Source organism: Hirundo rustica, chromosome 12 (assembly GCF_015227805.2).
Source record: "Hirundo rustica isolate bHirRus1 chromosome 12, bHirRus1.pri.v3, whole genome shotgun sequence".
Classification (NCBI taxonomy): domain Eukaryota; kingdom Metazoa; phylum Chordata; class Aves; order Passeriformes; family Hirundinidae; genus Hirundo; species Hirundo rustica.
This window is the reverse complement of record NC_053461.1, coordinates 1,008,586-1,034,038: the sequence shown is the minus strand read 5'-3', so window position 1 is coordinate 1,034,038 and position 25,453 is coordinate 1,008,586. Positions and strand designations below refer to the sequence as shown.

Sequence of the window (25,453 nt, the reverse complement as noted above, 5' to 3'; positions counted from 1 at the left end):
ATTTCCAGTGGCTCTGAGCGAGGGAAGGAAGCTGTATCAGTTTCTGAGCTATAAAAAGCACAGACCTTTTTCTGCTCTGCTGGATTACAGGAATCGGTAATTTCACATTTTCAACACATCACCAAAGAAAATGCCTGATCTCAGTCAAGTCACCCCATGGCAGATCAAAGGCCGCAGGATCAAAGAGATTAAAGTAGCATGGGCTCTCAAATTATTATTTCCTGTTTGAAAAACACCAATTATATTACTGTAGAAATTCATGTAATGAGTTACTACTCAGATTTTTTAATAGGAAAATCAAGTCCCAGTGTAAATAAAAAAAAAAAATCCCTTTTCTAGATGCTTCTTTACAAGTGTTTCCTGATTTTATTGACAGATTTCTTGATGGTGCCTGTTTCAAAAGCCTCAACTCAAGGAGGTTTGAAGACAAACTATTAGTGACACAGCTTTTATGTCAGTCTTGAAGGTGCCTCGGCCTTTAACGATGAATTGCTAAATGATATTTAGCATCTCACAGCCGAACCAAAAGGAGCTGATTCACTCATGCACTGCTTTTTTCCCTCTGTGGAGGCCAGGCTCTCGTGACAAGAGAGGAGAGAGAATTCAGAAGTAGCTCGGCCGCCTCGGCGCACTGGAGGAGGAGAGCTGCACATCAGGCCTGATCACATCCACTGCGGCTATCCCAGCTTCTGCGGGATTCCAGCTCCAGGCACTGAGGGGGAATTTTCATGGAAGTAATAACTGTGAGTTTGCATCAACTCCTAATTTGGCATCACCTGTAGGAGGTAACCCAGAGGTTACCCAGCTTTCTCTGTGGCGTGAATTTCCTACCGCTGACTTTAGCCCAGAATTTCACTGGGTTTTGATAGGGAAAATCCCTTTTCCAGTTTCACCATTCATCGTGTTTAAGTGATTTCACCATCACAGAAGGTCATAACTTCTTGCAGTGGGCCCTCGAGGGGCTGGAGAGTGTGCAGAAAAGGGAGAAGGGATGGAGAAGCGTCTGCAGCCCCAGGAGAGGCTGAGGGAGCTGGAAAGAGGTTCAGCCTGGAGAAAATGGGGATCAGGAGGAATTTCTGGCTCTGCACAGCTCCCTGACAGGAGGGGACAGCCGGGGGGGTCAGGCTCTGGGAACAGGGACAGGAGGAGAGGAGAGGGAACGGCCTCCAGTTGTGCAGGGGAAAAACCAGGATGGATATTAGGAAGAATTTCCTCATGGAAAGAGCCGTCAAGCATTGGGCTGCCCAGGGCAGTGGGGGAGCCCCCATCCCTGGAAGTGTTCCGAAACAATTTATGACATCCAAGAAACATGGAAACTAGGCTGGCAGTTGGTTTTTAATTTGAGTAATAGTTAATATAAATGAAAATGAAATAAGAACATGGTAGAAGCCCCCCCGTGGAGGGCTTAAAACATTAAAGAGCTGTATTTGCAGCTCGTTAACCAAATATTCGAACTCTAATTAAGTCCCAAGTACTAAGTAGTCAGGAACAAGGAAGAAAAGGTAGATTGTGCTGGAGGAATACTGAGGTGAGCACACAAAGGACCAGAACAAAAGAAATGTTAATTAAAAGATAATGTCAAAGCGATAGAATGTTTTCATGGTGTACCAGTCTCCTGCTGCTAAGTAAATACCAAGGTGAAGTCCAGGCATCCATCAAAGCTGAATGCCGAGACAAAGCCAGCATATTTTAAGAAAAAGAGACATCTATCAGGGGCTCTCATAAAGAGACATTACTCCTGCAGAGAAAAGAATGCTTCTGGGCATTTATCCCGGGGTCCATAGATACTGCTCCTATTGATGGACCGTTTTTCACGATGTTATCGATTCAGGCGTACAACTGTGTAAGAAATATTTGTTGTATATACTCAAGCAGGATTAATTAACTATGCTTCGAAATTGGCTTTTGACTTGAGAGTAGATTATTTTTCTCGTGAATTCAGCGATGTCGTCCCTGGGGTGAATCCTGACCTGTCGAAACCCCCAGCGGTTCCACTGCTGTCAGGTAGGATCACTACTTCACCTTTGCTTTTCTCTTTTTGCCGCGGACCTACCAAGACCTACTGGTATCGAGTGTTTATTTTATAACCAGGAGCACATTTTCCTATCCAAAGGCACCGTCAGTGCGGAATGGCCCCGAGGCCCCTGGCGCTGCGTTCCAGTAACTCCTCCAGCATTAGGCCCGCGCCTCGCAGCTCCCTTTGGGAACGGCCGCGGGTGCGAGGCTGTGTCAGGCGGCCCGTGGCGCAGATCCCGTCCGTGCAGCGCCCAGGCGGTGTCAATGAACCCGCGGTGCCACAGCCGCGGAGCGGAGCAGGGCCGTGCCCAGGCGGTGTCAATGAACCCGCGGTACCGCAGCCGCGGAGCGGAGCAGGGCCGTGCCCAGGCGGTGTCAATGAACCCGCAGTGCCACAGCCGCGGAGCGGAGCAGGGCCGTGCCCAGGCGGTGTTAATGAACCCGCAGGGCCGTGCCCAGGCGGTGTCAATGAACCCGCAGTGCCACAGCCGCGGAGCGGAGCAGGGCCGTGCCCAGGCGGTGTTAATGAACCCGCAGGGCCGTGCCCAGGCGGTGTCAATGAACCCGCAGTGCCACAGCCGCGGAGCGGAGCAGGGCCGTGCCCAGGCGGTGTCAATGAACCCGCAGTGCCACAGCCGCGGAGCGGAGCAGGGCCGTGCCCAGGCGGTGTTAATGAACTCGCGGTACCGCAGCCGCGGAGCGGAGCAGGGCCGTGCCCAGGCGGTGTTAATGAACCCGCGGTGCCACAGCCGCGGAGCGGAGCAGGGCTGTGCCCAGGCGGTGTCAATGAACCCGCAGGGCCGTGCCCAGGCGGTGTCAATGAACCCGCGGTACCGCAGCCGCGGAGCGGAGCAGGGCCGTGCCCAGGCGGTGTTAATGAACCCGCGGTGCCACAGCCGCGGAGCGGAGCAGGGCTGTGCCCAGGCGGCGTTAATGAACCCGCAGGGCCGTGCCCAGGCGGTGTTAATGAACCCGCGGTACCGCAGCCGCGGAGCAGGGCCGTGCCCTGGCGGGTGTCAATTAAGCCGCGGTACCGCAGCCGCGGAGCAGGGCCGGGCCCGCACTGCCGCTGCCGGCCCCGCCCGGCCCCCGTGTGCCCGCCCCGCGCCGGGTGGAGCCGGGGCCGCCCCTTCCCTGCGCGGCCCGGCGGAGGCGGGGATGTGAGTACGGGCACGGGGGGACGGCAGCGGGGCACGGGGAGCGGCACCGGGGATGGGCACGGCGGCGGGAGGGCCCGGCCTGCGCTGCCCGGCCGCGGAGCCGCGGGGCCGGGCTGAGGCTGCGGCAGCGCCCCGAGCCCCGCGGGCGCGGCCTGACAGCGGCACGGCCCGGCCCGGCCCGGGAGGAGCCCGGCTGGGAACGGGGTGTCTGCTGGGAACGGCGTGTCCCGCTGGGAACAGCGTGTCCCGCCGGGAACAGCCGCGCTCCGGAGGCACGATAGCGTTGTGCAGCCCCGCAGGGCCCAGGCTGCAGGCCCCGCTGTCTCAGCCCCTTCCCCACACTCGCCTGGCACCGAGGGAAGGGGCTGGGGAGCCCTGGCTCGCACCGTGGGCGGTGTGTAGGCACCGGGCTGCGGCTTCTGCTGAAAAACCTCCATTGTGCTCGTGTCCCGTTCGGTTTGCTTCTAACGGGGCTTTGAAAGGGTGTTTCTGAGCGTGTTCAGACTGGACATAAGGGTGTTTCTGTTTGCATTGTTCACCTGACAATAGACTCCTGTGTCTTGCGCGGTATGTTGCGAAGCCTTTCCCGAACCTTTAACTTCGGGGAGCAGGAGTGCTCATGGCGTGACCCGGTGGAGTTTGGGGCACAGAAGGGAACCCGCAGGTGGTGGAATAGGCTGGGTGTGAACACACAGCCCCCTCTCAGCCTTGGCTGGGCCTGCCGACCCACGTGTGCGCACAGGTTTGCAAACAATTGGCGTTTGTGTTTGTAAACACAGCACAGCATTGCCGGGTTTGTCAATGGCCCGCGAAGGAGGGCTGTGAGCCGCCTGTGCTGTGCTTCCTGGTGTTGGGAAAACACGATAATTCGGAGGGGGAGCTAAGGAAAGCATCGGTTAGGGGTTACAGGTGTGACGTCTGGAGTTAAGAGCATGTCCTCTGGTTCTGTGCTCTGCAAATAAGAACCTACGGCTTGTTAATTTGTTCAGGTGGTCACAAAATAGCTTGTTGCTTTCCAGGAAAGGAGCATAGCAATGTTTCCAAGCTTGTGTTGTTAAAAGCGTTGTGGTTTGTGTTTTGATAAAGAATTTAAAATAGGAGTCTAGTTGTGTAGGTATTGAAGGTTACATTGTCTCCCAGCTGGGCACACCTTTGAAGGAAGAGGTGCTGATGGGCGCACCTGGAAAGACAAGGGGAGAGAACCAAATGTTTCCATTTTTCAGTTGGAAATACCATCTTTAAGAGTTACAAAGCTGGTTTTAGGTGACATTGGGCCTTGAGTGTAGAACTGGTCGGTGGTTTTCTGAAGTGGTGACCGGTGTGTGTTTGCTCCCCAAGGCCTCACAAGACAGAGCTGTACGAGGAGCCCCCGTCGGGATGCTGGCCCATCGTGTATTCCCCAGACTACAACATCACCTTCATGGGACTTGAGAAGCTGCACCCCTTTGATGCGGGGAAATGGGGGAAAGTCATCAATTTCCTGAAAGGTAAAGTAAGAGAAGGTGCCTCTTAAACCAACATTTGCACAAAACCTGAAGAAAACAATGTGGTTAGTGTAGGCTCATGTTGGGCTTACCGGACAGGAATTGCAGCGTGTGAAGTGCAGTGCTTCCCTGACCTCACACCTGGTGTAGCAGGCACGGGGGCATTCCTGTGGCTGGTGAAACACCAGGAGTTAATGATGGTTTGCTGCAGGACTCAACCTGGACTGCACACTGCGCTCCTCAGGCAAGGGGAAAACTGCAGCTGTAGCACTTTAGTCCATTCTTTAGCAGCCTCATCCTGTTGCTCTGATGTTTGGAAAGAGCTTGAGGCCCCTGTGGTACAGGCAGAGCTTTTTATGATGCTTCTAATTATTGCTGTTTAAACCATTTGTATGAAAGGGTAGAAATGCATTAAGGAGGTACAAATGTAAGAACCAGGGGCAGGATCAGGGCCTGTGAAATCTTGGCATCCCTCCATTTAAAGCACAAACTTGCTCCTCGAGAGGGGGGAAAAAAAAAAAAGCTTTTTCTCTTGCCAGGACAAAGGCTCTTGGTTCTCCCAAAGCCGGGCCTCTTCTCTTTTGTGGTCCTAATGGCTCCTTCAGCTGATGATCCTTTGCAGTTCAGGATTGTCCTTCCCACTGCAGGCTGACGTATTCTTTTAACTGAGGTCAAATAATTTTAACATTCTAACGACTTAGTAGCTGAGTTTTGGCTTTTTCCTCTAACAACCTTGAATTAGTCTTGGGTTCCACAACAGTTTCCTTACTTAATCAGAACCTCTGTCTTTTTGTTTCTTCTGTGTGAAGTCTTTTCCTCCAACTGTTTTCTGTGTGACATGCCTATTCTGAGGTGTCTCAGGCTTTCACAGAAAATCAGTTTTCCCAATTGTTTCACTGTCCTTGCTTTGAAAGGAGGAGGAAGCCCCAGGATACTCCAGAACACTGGGTTTGCTCTGGCTCTGTAGCCATTCCTGGCACCAGCTGGCCTCCCCTGTGCCTTGTCACTGAGCAGATCAGAGGGAACCTTTGCAGAGCACCTTCCTCCTGCAGAAGGGAGCTGGCAGCGGTTTGGCTCTGTTTGACACCAGTGCATGAATGAATTGTTCCTCGGGCCTCAGTCAGGAGAATCAGAACCTTGCCAAAACAAATGTTGTTGCAGGTGCTGTTCTTGTATAACGCTTCAGAGCGAAATCTCTCACATTTCCGAGTTGTTCTCCTTCTCCTCCAAGTATAAAACTTAAGAAGAGATACAGGCTTAGAAGGCTACAGCTGTGCAGCAATTAAATATCAAAATTTGCCTGGGAAGATCAGTGGGATTCCTTGTAATTGTTGTTTGTAGTGATGCTATTCACTCGTTCTGAATTCTTGGGAGCAACTTGCTCTTAGAAAACTAAGTTTTAAAATAATCTTTTGGTCTCTAAGGGGAAGAATTAATAGCTGCTCATTGTTTTTTCTTGAAATTAGATTGAGGTAGGGGGTGATAGAAATACCCTAGTTAAGCTTATTTGCTTCTGTGAACACTCAAGCCATTACTTTGTTTTGAATTTTGATTTATTATTCTTCTGTGATTTAGGGGATTAAATCCTAGTACAGACTGTGGGATTTTTTAAAGCATGTTAAAATAAAGGTGACTGTTTGATGGTACAAGCACCAAGATCTCACCAAGCCCTGAACTGTGAGGAGTTGTGTGATTCCAGTGTGTGTTCATCCTCTGTCATTAGCTCTGTCTGTCCTTTCAGTTCAGAGAAAAACTTCCCATCATCTTAGCACACTCTGAAAGCTTTCTGTACACAATATTTCTCAAATGCACGCTGCCTGAACAGCTTACCTGTGACAGAGGGGGTGTATTTGGAAAACTTGCAAACTCTGAGCAGCCTAAAGTCATGCCAGCAGTAAACGTGACAGAGGAAGTGACACACTGAGGTCAGAGCAGAGGGTTTGGGACGTGGGCAGCTAAGCAGTGCTGTACAATGCCAATTGTTATTTCTCTCCTGTTGCAGAAGAAAAACTAATTGCAGATGACTTGATTGTGCAGGCACGGGAGGCGACTGATGAAGATCTCTTGGTTGTTCACACCAGGCGTTACCTTAATAAATTAAAGGTGCTGTACCTGTTCATGTGTTTTTCCAGCAAGCTGTCCAGAGCAAGGGTCAAAGGCAGTGGATGTCTTGTGCAATTGTTTTAAATCAGCTACAGAATGGTGTCTGTTGATCACAGTGATAACATTGTTACTGAGAATACTGAAAGAAAACCTCAGAAAGACTGGGCAGTTCACACTCCCACAGAAGGGTGGAGGGGAAAGAGAGTCTACCAACATTAAATAAGGATATTTCAGGAAAATTAAGATGTCTGAGATGTCAGTAATACTCTTGTTAATGCCAGGGTTTTAGCGTTGAGCAGTGTAAGTTTTGTTGTAACCTGGTAAAATACAGTTGTGAAATGGAAAATGCCATAGAAACCTCAAACATGGGGCACTTCATTGGATGTTTTCTGATGCAGGGATTGCTTTATGGGGTTTGGGGTTGTGTAGTCTTGACAGAGCACCTGTGTAGGGGTTCTGTGGCCAGTCTGTTGGGGAGGAGGTACTGGCTTTGTACTCACACTGCCTGTATCAGTGGAATATGGCGAGAGTTGGAGATCAGTGTAAGGGCATAGCCAAGCAGTTATCTGTGAAGGTTTCCTGAGCCAGCTCACCCAGAGCAGCAGGGGGGATGAGGAACATTCCTTGTATATTTCTAAGGGAAACATCTGTTTATTTAACTTCAAGCGTAACTCTAAAAGCATAAACTTGTGAGGTTCCTGCTTCTGAACCTATCCAGTCATCCGTGGCTGGAATTGGGCAGTAGATGGGTGCAGGTGACATTACTTTTACTTTGCAACTCTGCTTGCAGTGCAGAGAATGGATTTGTAAGAGAAAAGAAATTTTCCATTCCATAATTCAGAAGAAATTATTTTGAGTCACCCATGCCTTTCCACAGTAGAAGAGTCCTTTAGATTGCTATTTCTGGAATGTTTTATTTTCTGTATAAATGATCTGTTATTTGTGTGAACTTTTCCCACTCTTAACTGCTTTTCCTAGTTCTCTTACGCTTCTTCGTCCTGTGCTCTGAAGTTGCATGCAATTTCATGCATCATTTCATTCGATGTTATTGCAGCTATTCTTGATATTGAACTTTTAATTCCATAGAACCACCCACCTCTTTTGACTGAATCACTTCTTTGAAGCAGGGTTTAAGGTGCATAGCTCAGATTGGAATGCCATGATAATATTTTTAGTACCTATGGGCTGGCTTCTCGGGGAATTGTCTGGATAACTTGTGTCTTGTGGTCAAGACCAGCACTGTTGTGTGTATCCAGGTGGGATTAACTGGGTGTCTCCTCCTCCCCCCCTTTTCTTTAGAGAATGTTTCCTGCAAGTGTAGGAACTGGAAGATGTTGTATTGGTAATGCCAGCAGGTTCCTGCCAAGCAGCAAAGATAAAAGTGCTTAGTTGCAAAAGCAAAATAACATCCTAGCCACGAAAAAGCCCTGTGAAAACTCTTTATTGCCTTATCCAAAGTCTGCTGCGCTATTTTGCTTTTAAATCCAGCCAAAAAAATATAAATGGTATAGTTTTATATTAGATCAGCTCTGAAGACTACAAAGCTGCTGGCCTTTCTCAGAATGCCCAGGTCTCCTAAAATAACGGATCACTTGAGTGTTCATTTAAAATCTGCACATGAATTTGGTAGGAAATTCCCTACACTTGCAAGAGTAGGTCGTGATTGGTATCAGCAGTAGCTGAAAGGCCAGCTGAGTGTTGGGTGAAGAGAAACAACAACAAAAAAATCAGGTCAGTGTTGGCAGGAAGGGTCTCCCTCTTTCCCTGCTCAGTCCTTAAAACAAAGTTTGGCCTTTTGAATTGAGGTGATTCCCCCTCAGTTATTCCTCTGAAGGATTTAGGTCTCCAAGGTGATGACCGGACTGTGGGTAGTGTGCTTGCAGTACTTTTCCACTTGCTGCCTTTTTCGAGTGTTATGTAAAATAATGAATTTCTTGCGTGTCAGCATTCTGAACTTTGGGAGGGAGGCAGGCAGTGAGGCTAGAGCCAGTTTCAGACTGTGCCTTTCCCTTTTTATTTATGAGAAGTTCTGTGGTGACATACATGAGCAAACACTGAGGATAAAGCTGGTCTGGGAATTTATTGTGGGAAATGCTGGAAAACAAAACCAGCACACTGAAGAAAAAGGCATAAAACACTCCACAGATTCTCAGTTACTAAGTGGAGAAGCATTTTCCTTCACCTGTGGGTGTCTTACTGAACTCCCAGCTGGTGACTTCCCCCTTCTGCTGGGAATTACTAATCCCAGTTCAGGCCCAGGTGTGGGCAGTGAGCGGTAACAGGAATGGCCCCAGCTGTGACCAGCAAACCTGGGAGCCAAAACTCCCATCTCACCTGGACTTCTCACCTCCACTTAACAACCTGCAGCTACATAACTTTTGATTTGAGTCATGATTGCTCCCACTTCTCCCTGTTGACATTAATTTTACTTTATACTTCATTGAAACTTCCTGTGTGATTATTGTTCACATTTGAGGTCAAATTGATTTATGTCCAAATGTGACCTTTTCAGATCCACTTTAGAGCAACAGGATTGAATACAGTTTTTAATAATGTGCGTGTTCAAAAGCTAAAATGTCTTGCAAAGGGGCTTTATCAAGAGTGACTGTGCTAAAAAATAATTAAAGCAGCTTGTGATGGACAGCTGTTAAGATGATAACAGAATAATGTCTTGCAAATATAAAAGCAGAGAGATCGTGAAATTAACCATTGGCAAAATGTGCTTAGGACTCAGGTACTTCACAAACAATGCCACCCCTCCACCCACCCACCCAGTAGTACCTGGTAATTGAAATCTTGCTAACTGGGAAGTTGCTTTGAGCATCAGAGGACCCTGAGATGGGGATGTGATTGCCTTTGGTTCGGAGTGCCCACCTGAACGTCCTGCCAGCGGTGAGCAGCTCAGGAATGGGGCAGCCAGTTCCTAGTGCTGCAGAGAATGGGATCTGTTCAGACTCCTTGGATGTGGTGGCGAGTTGTAATCTCAGTCCCTCGGTGTTTCAGTACTGCTTGGACAGGTATATTCTTGCTTGTGACTTAGGCTTTGAAATGTATTTAGCAGTGTTATCACTGGTAGCAGCGTTAGTGGAAGTTCTTTGAAGTAATCAATGTGTTTGCAAAAGAAGCATTTGCATATTGCAAATATTTTGTGTTCTAACCTTGAAGACTTTTGAACAAAATGTTTCCTTGAAACATTTTCCAGGAGTGTTTAATATGCTAAATAAATTTTAATCAGTTCTCCATGCTAAAGTTTGCACTGTGTGTTCACTTAAGTGTTTGAACTTCTTAGTTCAGTTGCCTGTTTGTGTTTGCTTTCTCCTTGGTATATCCTTTTGATTCCACACAGGAATAGATATTTTAGGTTTGAACAATATATCAAGTGTAGCTGAAGGACATTTTACAATTCTTCCTCCCAGTCTGAGGGATATTACATTTTCTGAACGTAATACTATCTTCCTGAAAAATTGCTGATTTAATATGGTTTGATACTAAAATCTGGGAAGTGATGATTCTCATAGTTAAATCTTGAGGATGGTCACTTCCATCTAAAAATACCAAAACTCTTCCTAAGGACCTGTGAGTGCCTTTTTCAGTAAATAACAACTAATGAGAGAGCTGAGTGTCATCATTAAACCAGATTACGTTAATTGGAACTCTCTTTTTTCCCCCGCTGCAGTGGTCATTTGTTGTGGCTACAATCACAGAAATTCCACCAGTTGCCTTTCTTCCCAATTTTGTTGTTCAGAGAAAAGTTCTGAAGCCTCTACGAACCCAGACAGGAGGAACAATAATGGTAAGGTGCTCTTGGTCCACTTTGATGAACAAATTTAAATATGATAAAACACTGTAAACCTGGGAGTTGTGGTGTTTATGTACCTCGGGTTGTCAGCCTTGGGCAGATGGAGAACAGGGTTTATTGCACCTCCTAGATACGTAACTTCAAGGTGAGTTAGGCTGGTAAATACAAAAGTTAAACTAACTTTTTTAAAGGGCTGTTTAAGGATTTGAATTCTGAAAGGACCTGCTGGGTTCTGGCTAAATCTTCAGATGTGTTGGATTATGGTGATGGGCCAGGTAACAGAAGTGCTGCCTCCTTTAGTAGGCATGAACTGGCAAAAGCCGAGATGGGGAGGAGGAGGGAGAAAGGGTTTCATATAGTTCAAGGTGCTTTAAAAAGTACTTGGTTGTCACTCAGAGGAAGTGCTGCTGAGCAGGGACCTGCAGAGTTTGCTCTCGTTACAGCCATGCTGTCACTGCTTGATTGTCACAGCAAAGAGGGGAATGGCCTGAGAGAGAGAGGAACTTGGGACGAGTTTGGAGCTTCCTGATGCTCTGCCTTGGAGCGTTCTTGACAGGAGCTCAGTGTGTGTGAGGCCTCTTTCAGCTTGGTGGCAGCTAGGCAGTACTTTCCCCAGTTTGGTGAGGTTTTTCTCTGTGTTTGTGTTGTCTTTGGCTCCCAGGTGTGTGGTCACCAGTTAGAGATGTGCTCAGGTAGAGGAGGCACCCACCGATGGTCTGGGTTTTCTCATGGCTCCTGGAACACAGATGCCACTCCTGGGCACTTTGGGATTCATCTCGAGGCCATGTGCTGTTATTTTAGCATTTTTTTCATTATGGGGAAATAAGAATGTACTTTAAAAGCAATTTTGATTCATCAGACAATAAAATTTGTACGGTACGAGTCAGAAGTGCAATTTTCTGCTATTCCTGATGGGCCTGTTTATTACAAAAATTCCTGTTGAGTTTCTCTACTTTTTAATGATATTTTAGCAATATGGCAAGATTGGGTTTTGGTGAGGAATCCCTAGGAAGTGTGATAAATCGCAGATAATGTGTTCTTCCTGGGACTTAATGGGTTTTATGGTTCAGAAACTGCAGTCTTTCCCCAAGATCTAATTTGTGTAAGTCGGCATGATCATAGCAGGATCATGTTTACTGTCCCAATAGTTGTCCTCATACTGAATTAAAACCGTTCAAATGTAAATATTGGTTATAGAGACTGTCCAAACTTCATTTTGAATATGATGTGTAATTTTTTCTTTCCATGACTACGGACAAAAAATAATCAATTTTTAAATGTTTTCTTTCCCCACTTATTTTTTTTCACTTGTAGCTGGTAATATCTTAAAGTAATATTACTTTAAGATATTACCAGTTAAGGAATGCTGCACTTAAACACTTGTTTGATTCTTCCTGGCCAAAATAATCAGGATTTTCAGTTAAAATTCCATCATTTAAACCTTGTGTATCTCTTCTCTGTCAATACTTTCCCTTCCCTGAATGTCATTTGAGTTCAAAGGAGAGATTCAGGCACAGATTTCCTGTACTGGAGGAGAAGAGATCAATAACATTCTGTACCTTGCATGTTCTATCATAGGAAAAATAAAAGAAGTCCCAGGACACTTCCCACTGGAGCACTTGTCTGGTCTCATCCCCAGCTGGAACTATGGGTTTTTGTATCTGTGTTCCAGGGTTTTGAGCTTACTTTCCTCTATTTGTGCACGAACAGGAAGGACAGCAGAGCTTCCTCCTCATTTTTCACTCTCCCTTTTCCATCTGCCAGAGAAGGAAATACAGATGACACAGCAAATACTCTTTCAGCTCCTTATGCTGAGGGCAGTTTTGTTAAGGGTTGTACTCAGGGAAAAGATCTGAGAATTCCACAGGCAGGTCAGAACGCCAGGAGTGTTTTGGGGTGGAAGCAGACATTGAGTGTTGCCTCATTCATTTGTGGAATTCTAACTGTAATTTTTTTTTTTCTTAAGGCAGGAAAGCTTGCTGTGGATAGAGGCTGGGCCATCAACGTGGGTGAGTAGAAATTCAGTGATACCCTGACCAGTGTGTTAAAAGCATCTGGTCATCATTTACATCTCTTTTCAAAGCCTATCGATGTTTTCAGTATCTGGTTTTGTTTGGTATGTGTCTCTTCACCCCTTCACCGTTTTCCTGTGCAGGGGGTGGTTTCCATCACTGCTCCAGTGACAAAGGGGGAGGATTTTGTGCATATGCTGACATCACGCTGGCCATCAAGGTAAGCACTGCTCCTAAACCACTGTTTTGTGCTGTTTGTGCAAATGGAGGAGAAATCCATGTCAATTCCTAATCTACATCGTAACAGGAGAAAATGAAGCCATTTCCAGATGGGCAGGGATAGGGATAGGGAGGGTTGTACAGTGGAAGGGAAGAGCTGCAGGGGTCAGAATTATCAATGTAAAATTGGCACCGCTGTAATTGCATTGATAATGTTGTCCTGCAAAAACCACTCCATATCAAACCAGATGGATTTCTAATATCCTCAGTGATAATTCTCCTGGCCTTGCAGGTGAACCTGGACATTCCACGTTGATTTCAGTGGTTACAGCAAAGACAACTGCAGAGACAAAAGTCCCCTCTCTGAATCAATCTGCACTGTACAGGGCTCAGATTGGTTCAGATTCATAAATAAAAATGTGAGTGACTCCAAAACAGTCACCAAATGGGAATGAATGCATTTGGTATTTAGCTGTTGAATGGCTGAAGTAAGAGCCTTCTACAATTAGGGCTTATTTTTATCAAATGAGCTATGATATATTTGTACACTAGAATATTCATAAAGTATCAGTAATAATCAAACATTAGAAGTGCTCTAATGATTGCAGCACACCATGTGACATAACTTCCTAATTTCTGTACATGGTGATCTTCAGAAAAGTAACCCACAGCGTTCTGTTTTTCACCTACCATTAAAATACTGATTGAGAAATTATAGTGGGTGACAGTTTGTACCAAGTCTTTGGGTTTTACAACATCTACGTTAAAGATAGCAACTTAACAAAGTTAAGACTCAAAGCAGTAAAAACCATTTTTTTTTCCTCTTCAGACAGAATAAGAAATTAATTCTGTCACTAAAAGTGCCTCTAAGGCATGCAGTCCTCACAGCAGCTTTTCCTAAACACTGAATTTTAGGCTGTTGCTGTTGGATGCTGTCACTGGTTCCACTCCAGCCTGGGGCAGCACCATCAGCTCTGTGATCCCTGCATGGGCCTGGCCTCTCTTGTATCTGGTGGAAATGTATAGGGGGTTTTTTTTAACAAAAATTACCTTTTAATGTCAATCAGTGAGTTGCTTTTATTAAAGTTTATTTGGTGACTGAGAGAAATAGACCTGCCCTACATTCAAATTCCAAATGCGCTGTGCAATCTTCGAGCCTCCAGTTCAATCTGTTGCCTAACTTCCTAAACTTTGTGTTTTTCCTTGCTTGTATATCCAGTTCTTATTTGAGAGAGTACAAGGAGTGTCTAGAGCCACAATTATTGATCTGGATGCCCATCAGGTGAGTAGCTTACCTGTATTCAGTGCTGCAGTTGTTTTGCTTGAAATACCTTTTTTTAAATACAAACATAAAATCACAGAATATGAACTTAATCAGAGATGATGGAAACTGCGAAGAGTTGATTCTTCAATTATTTTGTGGTCCAAAAGACTCTTAAGCCAGTTTAATAAAATTAACCTGAGTTGCAGCTCCATCATGTGGCTGCATGTGAAAATCTTGCTGCCTTTCACTCCGGGTCTCCAGGGATGAGAAACAAGGATCTCTCCAGACACAATCCCAGCTAGTTCTGAACGCCTGGTCACTGCAGCAGCCTCTGCAGGGGAGGGATTTGACCTTCAGTGGTTTAATTTTCAGCCTAGCTTTGGGCTAATGAAGTAAAGGAACCATTCCTCTTCACCTGGTGATTTACTGTGGTGCTGAGATCAAACCTCTGCTTTGGTGGGGTTTGCAAAATAAATCTTGAAAGGATGGAAATGGTATTTTTAGAAAGGCAGTTAATGCACCAAAGTGATGTCCAACCTGAGGCATTTCAGGTGATTTATTATGTGTAAAGAAACCATTTTTACACAGCTCCATGGCACTGAGGGAGCCTAATGGCTGCAAGTTTTTAATCTTCTCTCATTTCTCTTGTGTCCTAAAATCACCATGGTGGCAGGGCACAGATTATAAAGACGTTTTGTGTTCATGGTTCTCTTCAGCCTCTGTCAGGCCATGGATTTGTTTGGTGCTGTGTGGGAATGGGCTGGTTTTGGAAAGTTCTTGGAATGTATTTTGGTTTTCAGATGTGCTGGTGTCTCGGTGTGCACATTAAAGCACCCGTTGTTTCCTTTCTTGGGGGGATGAGGTGTCTGAGGTAGCTCAGCAGATCCTGTTGAAGGATGCAGATATTCTCATCTTGTGACTGTTCCAAAGCTTAGTGCAGTGGTGAGTTTCACCTCTCATAAGGAAATGGTTCCCCCAGAGGTTTTCATATTCCTGGGCTTGTGTGCATGAACCCTTTGTGGACCAAAGATGCTGAAGAAATAAATAGTTGCTACTTGTCAGCATAAAAACTGAATTACAGGAGATATATCTATGGAAATGTCTGTTTCTGTAGTTTAAATTAAATTCTGGGGATAGGGGCTGTGGTCCTGTATGATAAACTGATTTAAACGAAATTATCATAGAGATTGCTATGGTAAAATTATTTTTATATTAGTGAAAATAAGTAAGAGCCAAAAGAATAGTATTTAAATTCAGCAATGGGGAGGGGAGATTTTTCCAAATCTGAGTTTTCTCTCGAGCATCCGTTTTTATACCCAGTACAGTTTTTTGTAGGGAATTTCTGGTATTAAGTTGTTGGGTTAGTGTTTGTAATTTTTCCAGGGAATACTTACCTCACTACAGCTTGTGTTATCAAGCTGTAGTCTGCTTTACTTATTTACTTATTCTTACATAAGAATACTCAGTATGCCTGCAGCCATTGAAAGTGACTTTTTCTTGCACAGCTGGAAAATAACAGATCTGTTTGGTGGTCACAGTTGCTTTTGTGATGCTTTTGAGGACAATTAGCTTCTGATTTTTGCTTACTTTTCTTTCATGTGTAATGAGATCCATGCAAATTACCTTCAGCGAGACGAGGATTTTATTTGTGGTAATACCTGCAGTCATCTGTCAAGCCCCCCAAAACTCCACACCTCAAAATAAGCTCCAGGACCATAAATAAGAGAATGACTTAGGAGTTCTGAATGTTAGAACCTTTGTAGTGTTAATGACTCTAGAATTTGCAGTGTATGTAATTGTGTTGGCATGCTAGGAGTGAGTAGCTAACTGTAAATTTCCTTCAGGGAAATGGCCATGAGAGGGACTTTATGGATGATCCTCGGGTTTATATTATGGATGCATACAATAGATATATTTACCCAGGGGATGGTTTTGCTAAACGTGAGTATAATTGAAATTCATCTTCCCAAATGTTCCAGAACTACTGTGTTGTTACATAACTCCTTTATTTACTCCTAAGCTTCCTTGCAGCACCGTTACCTAGATTTCCTTTTTAATTATGTTTAATTTCACGTCATTTTCACTGCTCACTGTGATACATCACCATAGCGTTCATGCTGTAGCATTTTCCTCACTTCAGGAATGACTTTCTGCAGTGCTGGTGTGGGGAGGTGTCAGTGGATGTTGTTAGCAGTCCATTGCAAAGCTTGGAGCAGCAAGCTGAACAATCCTCTGATTTGCAGAGAGTTGATAGAAGTTCATCTTTCCTTACCTTGCATTTATGAGAGAACTCACTGAGGATTAGCTGATGCCGAGTAAAAAGGTTTCATGTTCTTTTGAGAGTGAAGTTACAGCACACTCAGGTGTTGCCTTGCCAGCAGAACTTGTTTGGTGAGCGTGGAGGAAACAATCTGCATCTGAATGTGACACAGGTGGGCAGCAAGGTGGGCCAGTCCCTCTGAGGTCGAGTCCAGCCGTTCCTCCAGCACTGCCACCACTGACCGGTGTCCCCAGATGCCACATCCACACTTAAACCCCTGCAGGGATGGGGGCTTCCCCCTTCCCTCTCATCCCCACGTTAAGAGCTGCTGCTGGATTTGGTTTGGCTGTGGTTTGTTTATCCCTGCTGTGATGTGTCTATTGTGTCTTGTGACCTGCCACAATTAATTAACAGGGCTTTGGTAATGGTTAAATTGGAATGCACAGGCCCCGAGTTTATTTGTCTTTGATTCTGTTGCACTGTCATTTATTACAGGCTTAATTTGTTCACCGAGTCAGGGGTTGCTGGGGGAGTTGTTCTGCTGTTGGATTCCTTCAGTGATGCTGCTCTGAAAAACCAACTTCATTTGGATTCTTGACAAGAGTTAGGTGCAGTGCATTGCGCTGCTGTCTTTTGACTGGTAAAGATACTAAGAATCGTAGAATTTCAAGGTTTTAAGCTAAAAAATCACCATCTAAAGCACACCATGTCTGGAGGCAGACAAATTGCAAGAAAATGTGGGGGTTTTCCCCCAAGAAAAGCATCCCTTTATTCATAGATCACATGGCAGCATTTGTTCAGATGGATCAAGACCAGAACAGAGTCAGTCCTTGTTAGCAAGTCTGAACCCCTGAACTGCAGTACCACACTGAATACCAGCACTCCTTTCTGCAGATGGAGGATGAGGTGCTCAGGGCTGGGCCAGAGGCATTGAATATGTAGTTCCTTGCAGTTTGAATAAGAATGCCTAAATAGGGTTTTTGTGGCTAAATCCCTTAAACCCTTTCCAACAAGTGACCAGGCAGAGATGGGATCGCAGGGGGAACCTCTTTGAAGATGCTTGAATCCTTAGGGTAAACTCCAGCTGATCACTGTCTCCTTGGACTTGCTGCCTGTTTTTGCCATGTTTGATTGCAGCAGCCTCTTCTACACTTTTTTTTTTGCCCCATGCAGTTCATTAGGGAGGAGAAGGAGCAGCTCACCTTGCCATATTGAGTCCCTGGGGGAAGCAGTGTGGAATGACAGGGGCTTAGGAGGAGAAAGGATGGATGAGGAACAGGACTAGGTCACTGAAGGGTAAGCAGGAAGGGCTGAAACTCAGAGAAACCATACAGGAGCAAAAATCTTTGAAACTAGTGTTGATGCAATAGAAAACAGCAGGATGAAAAAGAAAAGCTTCACTGATGCTGAGCAAGGATGGAAAGCAGAAGAAAAGGCAGCAATCACAAGAGTAATTAAGTGTCGTTCTGGGTTGAGTGCATTCTTGCACACCTGGTAGGGGCTGAATCGATATTTGAGGTGTGAGACTCCACATCATTTAGTGTGAGGCAGAAGTCATCCCTTGGAACAGCTCTGGGTTTGATTAATTCAGAGTTAGTCACACGTTCCCCCATAAAAGCACCCAAAACTCGGCTGCATAACCTTGGCTTTCTTTCCTTTACCTTCTCAGCCTTCATTTTCCACTTCTATTGCTTTATTAGAAGCATTAGAAATAATTTGATTTAAATGAAGAATTGATATTTGCTCTTCTGGTAGGATTACAGGGTAAGAACATTAAATTGAAAATGCTTGGGGCAAAGCTGAGTCTTGTTATACATTCATAAAGCAGTTCACATAAATTCACGATCCCTTGCTGTGAAGTTTTGAGTGTTGTGATAAAAATAAAACATCTTCATAATTTCTCAGTGATAAATTTATCTTGTTTTTCCCCCAGCTGTTTCCTTTGTAATAGCTGTTCAGTGTTTTCTTTGCTTTACGCTTTATTTAGGTTACTTTTAAGTTAATAATTTTCTTTATGATTTCTCTGCTGATTGGTAACTGGACTTGCAGATCAGCTGTTTTTCAATAACAATTTCCATTCGCATCTCAGATTTTTTCTTGCCCTGCATCTAATTTTCTCTCTTCAGTGGAATTTTTTCAAGGTCACTGTGCTTTACATTTGCTGAGAAAACAAGCAGTTGAATAATTTTCTTTAATTCACGTTTCTGTGAAAATGCAGTGTATTGAGGAGAGCTTCCCTAAATGTAACTTTTTTCGCTTGCTTACCCTAAATTGTGCATTTTCTTTCAAAGCACCGCTTTGTTCACTGAGCAGCGCTCGCTTTGTCGTCCCTCAGGCGCCATAAAGCGCAGGGTGGAGCTGGAGTGGGGCACAGAGGACGCCGAGTACCTGCAGAAGGTGCACACGCACGTGGAAGGAGCCCTGAACGAGTTCCAGCCCGACATCGTTGTGTACAACGCTGGCACTGACATCCTGGATGGGGATCCCCTGGGAGGCCTGGCCATCTCCCCCCAGGTGTGTGAGCCTGGAGGCACGGGGGGATTGCCCTGCCACAGACACACGTCTCCCTTGCCTCTTCGCCCTTCTCTTCCTTCTTGTCTCTCCCTGACCCCGAATGGTTTTGTTCTTCTGGTGCCTGTTCCAGGATCGTTCATCTTCTCTCTGAAACACCCTGATTGCCAGCACCCAGACAGTAACCAGAGAGAGATGGATATTTTCACACTTCACCTGGCTTCTATTTTCCCTGCTTGGTTTGTTCTCTCTTTAGTTCTTTTCTCCCCGTCACATGACCCATTTTGTAATGTATTTGTCACCTGCCCCCAGTGTGTATCTTACACTTAATTTCCTCTGTAGCACTCACAGCTGTTTTAACTACCCTTATGTTTTATAACAATTTTGTGCAGCCTGGCTGTGTATTCTTAGCAAATGGACAGTTAGTTTCCTTTTCTTGATCCTTTTCTTTAGATACCATTTACTCTCTCTCCCCAGCTTGGTGCCAGACTCAGATTTTGGTTAATTCTGTAAAGCTTCATAGAAGTCTTCACCTTTCTTGCTTTTCTTAAAATAAACAAAAATTTACAGTCCTCTCTTATTTCCTCCATAGCTTTTAGTGATTCCTTCTCTGACAGTTCCTCTGTGCTATTTCACATTGAGGTCTCTTTAATGGCCACCAGATCAATACAGAAAAGTGCTTGTTTGATCTGTGAGCTCTCAGATTCCCCTCTTTGAGCCACCACTTGAGCTGTTCAGTGTTAATTCTGTTTGGTTCTTTTGCAAAAAGGAAGAGCTGAGGGGCTTGGACTTGGTTGGGACCTTGGAGAGGAGATGGCCTGAGGTGTGAGGTGGGGTTTGGTGAAGCAGAGCCCTCAGGAGAGCAGGGGCCACCAGGGGAATTGGCAACTTCGTCATAGGGAGATGCTTTGAGATTTGCCTTTAAAAATAATCCAGATTTCTGCACTTTGAGAAGAGGCAGTGTTAACTGCCAAGGAAAATGAGTTGCTGTAGCTTGCTGGGTTCTGTGCAGACAGAGGATGTAAGGATGGGGGCAGAAAGGTGAAGCAGCTTTCCTGGCCACGAGGAGAGGTAGAAGGCCTTCTCTGCACAGCTGGAGGGAAAGAAACAGCCTTTAGTGTCTGCTCTGAGGGCAGGGTTCTGCTCTCTGGTGTGCAGGCTTGGAATCCCAGTGCTGGAAAGGCATCCTGCCTGCACACTCCCTCTCTTCAAAGGTCCTTAGTCCAGGCTTCAGTCCTACTCCTGAAGATGTCGTTTGTATTTTAAGCTCCTGCTGTAGCGTTAGTTGTGCTCAGAATGGGGCTCCTCAGTGCTCTCAGTGATGGTTTCCTGGTTCCTGAGGCTGTAGAAAAGCCTGTGGTGCATCAGCTGAGTCCTTCTTCCCTTTGTTTGGAAGTGGGAGCTGTGCCAGGCTGTTTTCCACAGAAATGTGGGAATAAGCCCATGTTTTCCCTTCAGTTCCTCGGGGCTCCCCCTGGAGCTGTTGGAGCAGTGAGGCTGCTGTGAGCAGGGGTTGCTTCCAGCTCTGGTGTGGGATAATGGTGATGCATCCACTGCTGGCTCCCCAGGGCCCTACAGCTCCTTCTGTAATTCTGTTGCTTCCTTTAAGGATCTGTTTCTAATAGAATCCCTCAGTTTCCTTTGTCTTACTGCTCATTTGTTATTCCTGCTTCTTTCACAGGGCTGTGTCAGACTGTGCAGTGAACAATACCCTTGGATGATTTTACAAGATACTTCTTTTCTGCTACATTTGTGTTTTATTCTTTCCCTTTGCCATCTGTTTGTGGTCTAATTAATGGCAGGGTGTTATTTCTTGATGTGCTTCCACTCTTCCTGTAACCAGCCTGAGCAGTGCATGTTCATTTTGAAGCACTTCTGCTGCTTCCTGAATTTTTTTGTATTTGTATTTGAATTGCATTGTGATGCCTTTTCCCTTGTCAGCTTTGCAGTTAAATTGAAGTTTTGAGCTGGCCCTAGGAAGCTGTTGTCAGTTGTGCTGCAGGATTTTGGGGTTTTCTTTTTGAGGAGCTGTAATGAGCTGCGTGTATCTGGAACTCTGCTTTTACAAAAGTAGATTTTAATTCTGTTCACCCTCATGTGCTCATTTGAAACCAGAAGATTCACACATTGCCTGGGTTCAATGGCAGTAAAGGACATCTTGGTCAGCAGTCTTTGTTATTTTCAGTTCCATACCCTTCTCTTAGTAAGAAGTTGCTTAGAATTTATTTTCTTTTTATGCTTTTACCATTGCTTACATTCTGCAACTTCCCCTTCAGCCATAGATTCTTCTAGCATTAACCACAGGCTCTTATTGCAGAAACTGGGATTTAAGATTCAGCCAGTGATTGTGAATGTGTAAAATTTGATTTGAATTTTGGGTTCTTCTGTAGGATTGTGAAATTCTGATCAAGTTACTAAACTTTTGACAGAGGGTGCTGTGCAAGTTGAGCATAAACAAAAGCACTGTGAATTCAGAGAGTCTTTTCCTAATCTCAATTCCTCACCTTGGAAATAGGGTGAACACTTGTAAAATTTGCAATCAGTTTAGACTTCATGGCCTTTGAGCCGGAATTCTTGTAGGAATTTGTAGTAAAGACTTTATTCTGCTGTGTCCTCTAAAACAAGGCCAAGTATACTGGATTTGCTGAGGGTTTTGGGGGTGGTGTGGTTGGTTTGGTATTTTTTTTTTAATGATTATGCATGCAGACCAGCTTACAGGACTTCTAAATGGGTACTGTAAACTGTAAGGTTTAAACACTTTGCAAGCACCCAGTGCTCTAAATCCATAGACCACAGGGTAGAACTGAAGCATCATGTTGCTATTGGTGCCTTGAGAGGCTCCCTGGAACAGAGGCTAGGCAGAGTTAAAGGAATAAAGTAGGGATTTATTGAAAGGCCTTCAAAGGGTGCACCTTGGGCAGGACAAGAGCCTGGCCAGGGCTCTGCCCAAGATGGACAGTGGGTCAGGAGTTCTCACACTTTTATAAGTTTTGGTCCATTTCCAGATTGGGGTTAATTGTCCAGTTAAAGCTTCAGGTTATGCAGTCCCCTCCTCTCAGTTTGCTCTCCTCAGTTCCCTGCGGTTTGCACTTTTTGGGCCTGAAGCTGCAGTGGTGTCCTTGGGCTGGAAAGGATGGTTGTGTCTGACTGAGCTGTGAGGAGACCTGGCTGACACTCTGTGTGAAGCTCAGAGTTACACACCAAGGCAGAACGCACAAACACTATAACTGAGGGCGTCCCTGTCAGTTACCTTCTCGTGTGGTGACCTTGCAGGGCATTGTGAAGAGGGACGAGGTGGTGTTCAGGGCTGCCCGGAGCCGCGGGATCCCCGTGCTGATGGTGACATCCGGGGGGTACCAGAAGAGGACGGCGCGCGTCATCGCCGACTCCATCCTCAACCTGCACGGCCTGGGGCTGCTGGGCACGGGGAGGGCAGCCTCTGCCCTGGGGTGTGCCAGCCTGGAGCACCTGCTCAGAGACTCTGCGAAGGACTTGAGCAACCTGGCGCTGCAGTGACGGGGCCCTGAGCGCTTGTCACCTAACCCAGAGGCAATACAGAGTAACTCCGGCTAACTCCTGAGCTGATCCTGAACGTTCTTATAAGCTAATTGACTTATGCACTAAGGGTACTGTCTTTGTGTCTAATGTTGCTGTAGAAAGCTTAATTTGCTTCTCTGATCGGTATAGGGGGTCTGTTATGTTGGAAGAACTATGCAGTTGGCATCCAAAGACTGTCCCAGACCTGTTTCAAATGCTGCAGCATGGTCTGAGAGGTGGGAGAAATATGGACTAAAGATACTGTTTTCTGGGGGTTTTTAAATACTGCATTTTATTTATTGCTTTTTAAATTGAAATACTGTTATAAAACGAGCTCTGTGCAGATTTTAACTGTCAGTTGAACACTAAAGGGAAGTGCAATACTGTAAAAGCCAGGGCAGTTTGTTTATGGCTTTGAAGCCACAGACAGTTAGAAGGAATGTAAATTCATAGTTTATTCCTGTTGTTGATAGTGACATCTTGCTCATAAACACCTTGTGAAATAGAATATGAAACACCTTTGGCTGCATATGCAAATGGGCCATAAGGGCTCACCGTTACCAGTCTGGTGTTCCAAAGGAGCTCTGCATGTGACAGGCAATAGTTCCTGAGCACTCTAACTCACAGATGGAGAAACTGCAGTCCAGTGAAAGCTGATCTTACAGCTCTCAGCAACCCTGCAGAAAAAAAAAGCTATGTAGAAATATAGGCTGTCTTATTATTGCCGACTTGCCATGTATAAAACTGTGAGGAGTGCATTTAAATCATTTTTCCCCAGCTAGTGCTGTGTTTTTCACTTGCTCAGAGAGTAATGGTACTTCTAGCTGCAGTCATAGTTGGTAAGAAAATCCTCCCTTGTTCTTGTTCATCGAGGAATGCAGTGACATTTCTACATTAAGATAATGTGCTAACTTTATATGGAGCTTTTAGGAAGATTTGGGAACAAAATAATATATTCAAAGCAAATTCAGTTGCACTTCCTTGGAAGTTTGGCTTCGTTCAAGTTGGTATATTTTGCATTAGGTACTGTTTGTAGCAGTGGGTTGTAAATGTACTAAACTGTATATTTTGCAAGAGCTTTTATAACTTTCACTGATTTGTACTACAAGTTTTACGTTTTGTTTTTTTTTCCTTGTAGTAGAGTTGTTGTGTAAGCTATTTAAGGAATGTTTAATTGTAATTATAATACTTACCTCATTTAGTGTTCATGTGTAGATCATGGGGCTTGTCAGTTGTAGGAATTGCACAACTGCTATAAATACCTGCTTTAAGCCAGACCTGACCTATTGCACTAAGCTTGAGTTGCTACACTGGGATTAAAGAGCACTTTTAAATTTCTTACTAGAAGGACCATCGGAAGGACTAATGTTGAGATTTATTTTTTCTATACTGTCTGACATTACTGAAAGATGTTGTTGTTCTTTCATATAATTTTTATAAAACTCTAGATTACGTTTCTATGAACTAAACCCCCATCATAGCACCATATGGTCTTTCCCCAAACATTTGCTGTTTGTGTTAACATGTTTCTATAATTTTCCCTCAGTGGAGATTAAAGCGATGTTGAACAATGCTGACTGACTTCTTGTCACTTCACATGGATCTTGGCTGTCAAAAAGTTTGACTGGAACAGTTTCTTAGAAAGACAAGAAAATGTATTTTTTATACTTAAAATGTGGCTGAAACGACAGTGAGTCTCAAGGATAAGTAGTCCAAGGTTTGTCAACAGCTTCTCTGGGAGTTCAGTGGTGACTCCTTGGAGAGAGTTTGTGAGTTTTGTGTCCAAATTCTTTTTGAGTTGTCATTGTAAGGGGTTGAATTCTACTTGCAAGTTCTACTTCATTATCTACCTTGCAAGTTCTAATCTAAATATTTTAGTATTACAGGTGTTAAAATGATAACTGAGCTTCTCATAAGGCTGCAGTAGTTTTAGAGGCTTTTTGTAAATCATTGTTTTTTCAGAGAGCTGAATGTTTGCAGCAGAGCCTGCTGGCTCTCAGACTCACCCGTGAAATTTCTGATAAGCAGCAGACACGCTGACAGCATTTCAGTGTTCATTGTAAAGTTACAATTGGAAAACACACCGCTCCTCCATATTTACAAAAATTTGGTGCCTTAATGAAGAAAAGGAAGAACACTGCGTGTGGAATTTTATCTTTAAAACTTCCTGTATTTCACCAGACATATATTGTATTTTGTGCTTTAATTGGGTTCCTCTGCTGCAATAATCTGTTAGATGAATAAATCAGTGCACAATGCTTTCAGAAGATGCAATTATTAATCATGAGCTGTTTATAAATGGACTGTAACTATGGCTGGTCATGTAGACTATCATAAAAATTATGCAGGAGAGAGAGACATGGCAGGGGCTGAGGAGTTGGAGTCTGACAGCTGGAGAGGGTTTGAACTACCAATAAATAACTTACAGAGGGAGAGGGAGGCTGCAAATCCTAGAAATTTTTTTTTTTTTCTTTTTTGCCAGAGGTTTCCAGAGGAAACTTGGTTTGACCTATTTAAAAAAGACACACATTTCACCAAACCATTTTAGTGTTAAAAGCCATTTCATCTGCTTACACTTGCTTTGAGTATTTTCTCCTGAAGCGCTGAGCTGTGCTGCACGTGACCAAGATGCACAATGTGCAAACACAAGCAGGGACAGCGAAACTCTGGGTTTGACTGTGTGGGATTAAAGAGGAAACTAGCATGGTGTTGGGATCTGTGTGTGTACATCTCTTTATTCTGCACTGCATGGTGATGGTTTAACAGGTTTCTCCTGCCACCAAGGATTGGATTAACTCCTACTTGCAGAGACAGGCTGGTGAGGAAATTTCTTGAGCTTTTTTTCCACCAAATAACGTGGATCCAGCATTCCCAGGCCAGGTTACAGCTGGAAATCCCGAATGTGTATGCACAGCGCTGAATTTAGAGAGGAATACAGGCTTCATGAGCTTGCCTTGCTTTTTGCCAGTTCAAGGTAAACAATAGCCTTCAATGTCCTGAAGATAAAATCGGGGAGAGAATGCGTCTGATTGGAATAAGGCTCCTAATGAAGCGTGTGATGGTTGAGTTGTCAGCTAATTATCTTTTC

General features: G+C 44.8%; 1 protein-coding gene across 3 annotated transcripts; it reads left to right on the top strand.

The window, feature by feature from the left end:
* Window positions 1-3,104: 3,104 nt before the first annotated feature.
* On the top strand, window positions 3,105-23,933 carry HDAC11 (histone deacetylase 11). 3 transcript variants are annotated; one of them, XM_040076565.2, is made up of 10 exons: window positions 3,105-3,176; window positions 4,515-4,663; window positions 6,663-6,763; window positions 10,440-10,556; window positions 12,529-12,571; window positions 12,718-12,794; window positions 14,013-14,075; window positions 15,902-15,998; window positions 18,653-18,831; window positions 22,102-23,933. In XM_040076565.2, coding segments are annotated over exons 1-10 (1,071 nt in total). In that variant the 5' UTR covers window positions 3,105-3,174; the 3' UTR covers window positions 22,345-23,933. The 3 variants fall into 3 exon arrangements, with proteins under 3 accessions (XP_039932499.1, XP_039932500.1, XP_039932502.1); XM_040076566.1 differs by lacking the exon at window positions 3,105-3,176 and adding an exon at window positions 3,430-3,743; XM_040076568.2 differs by lacking the exon at window positions 3,105-3,176 and adding an exon at window positions 3,788-3,918.
* The last annotated feature ends 1,520 nt before the right edge of the window (window positions 23,934-25,453 follow it).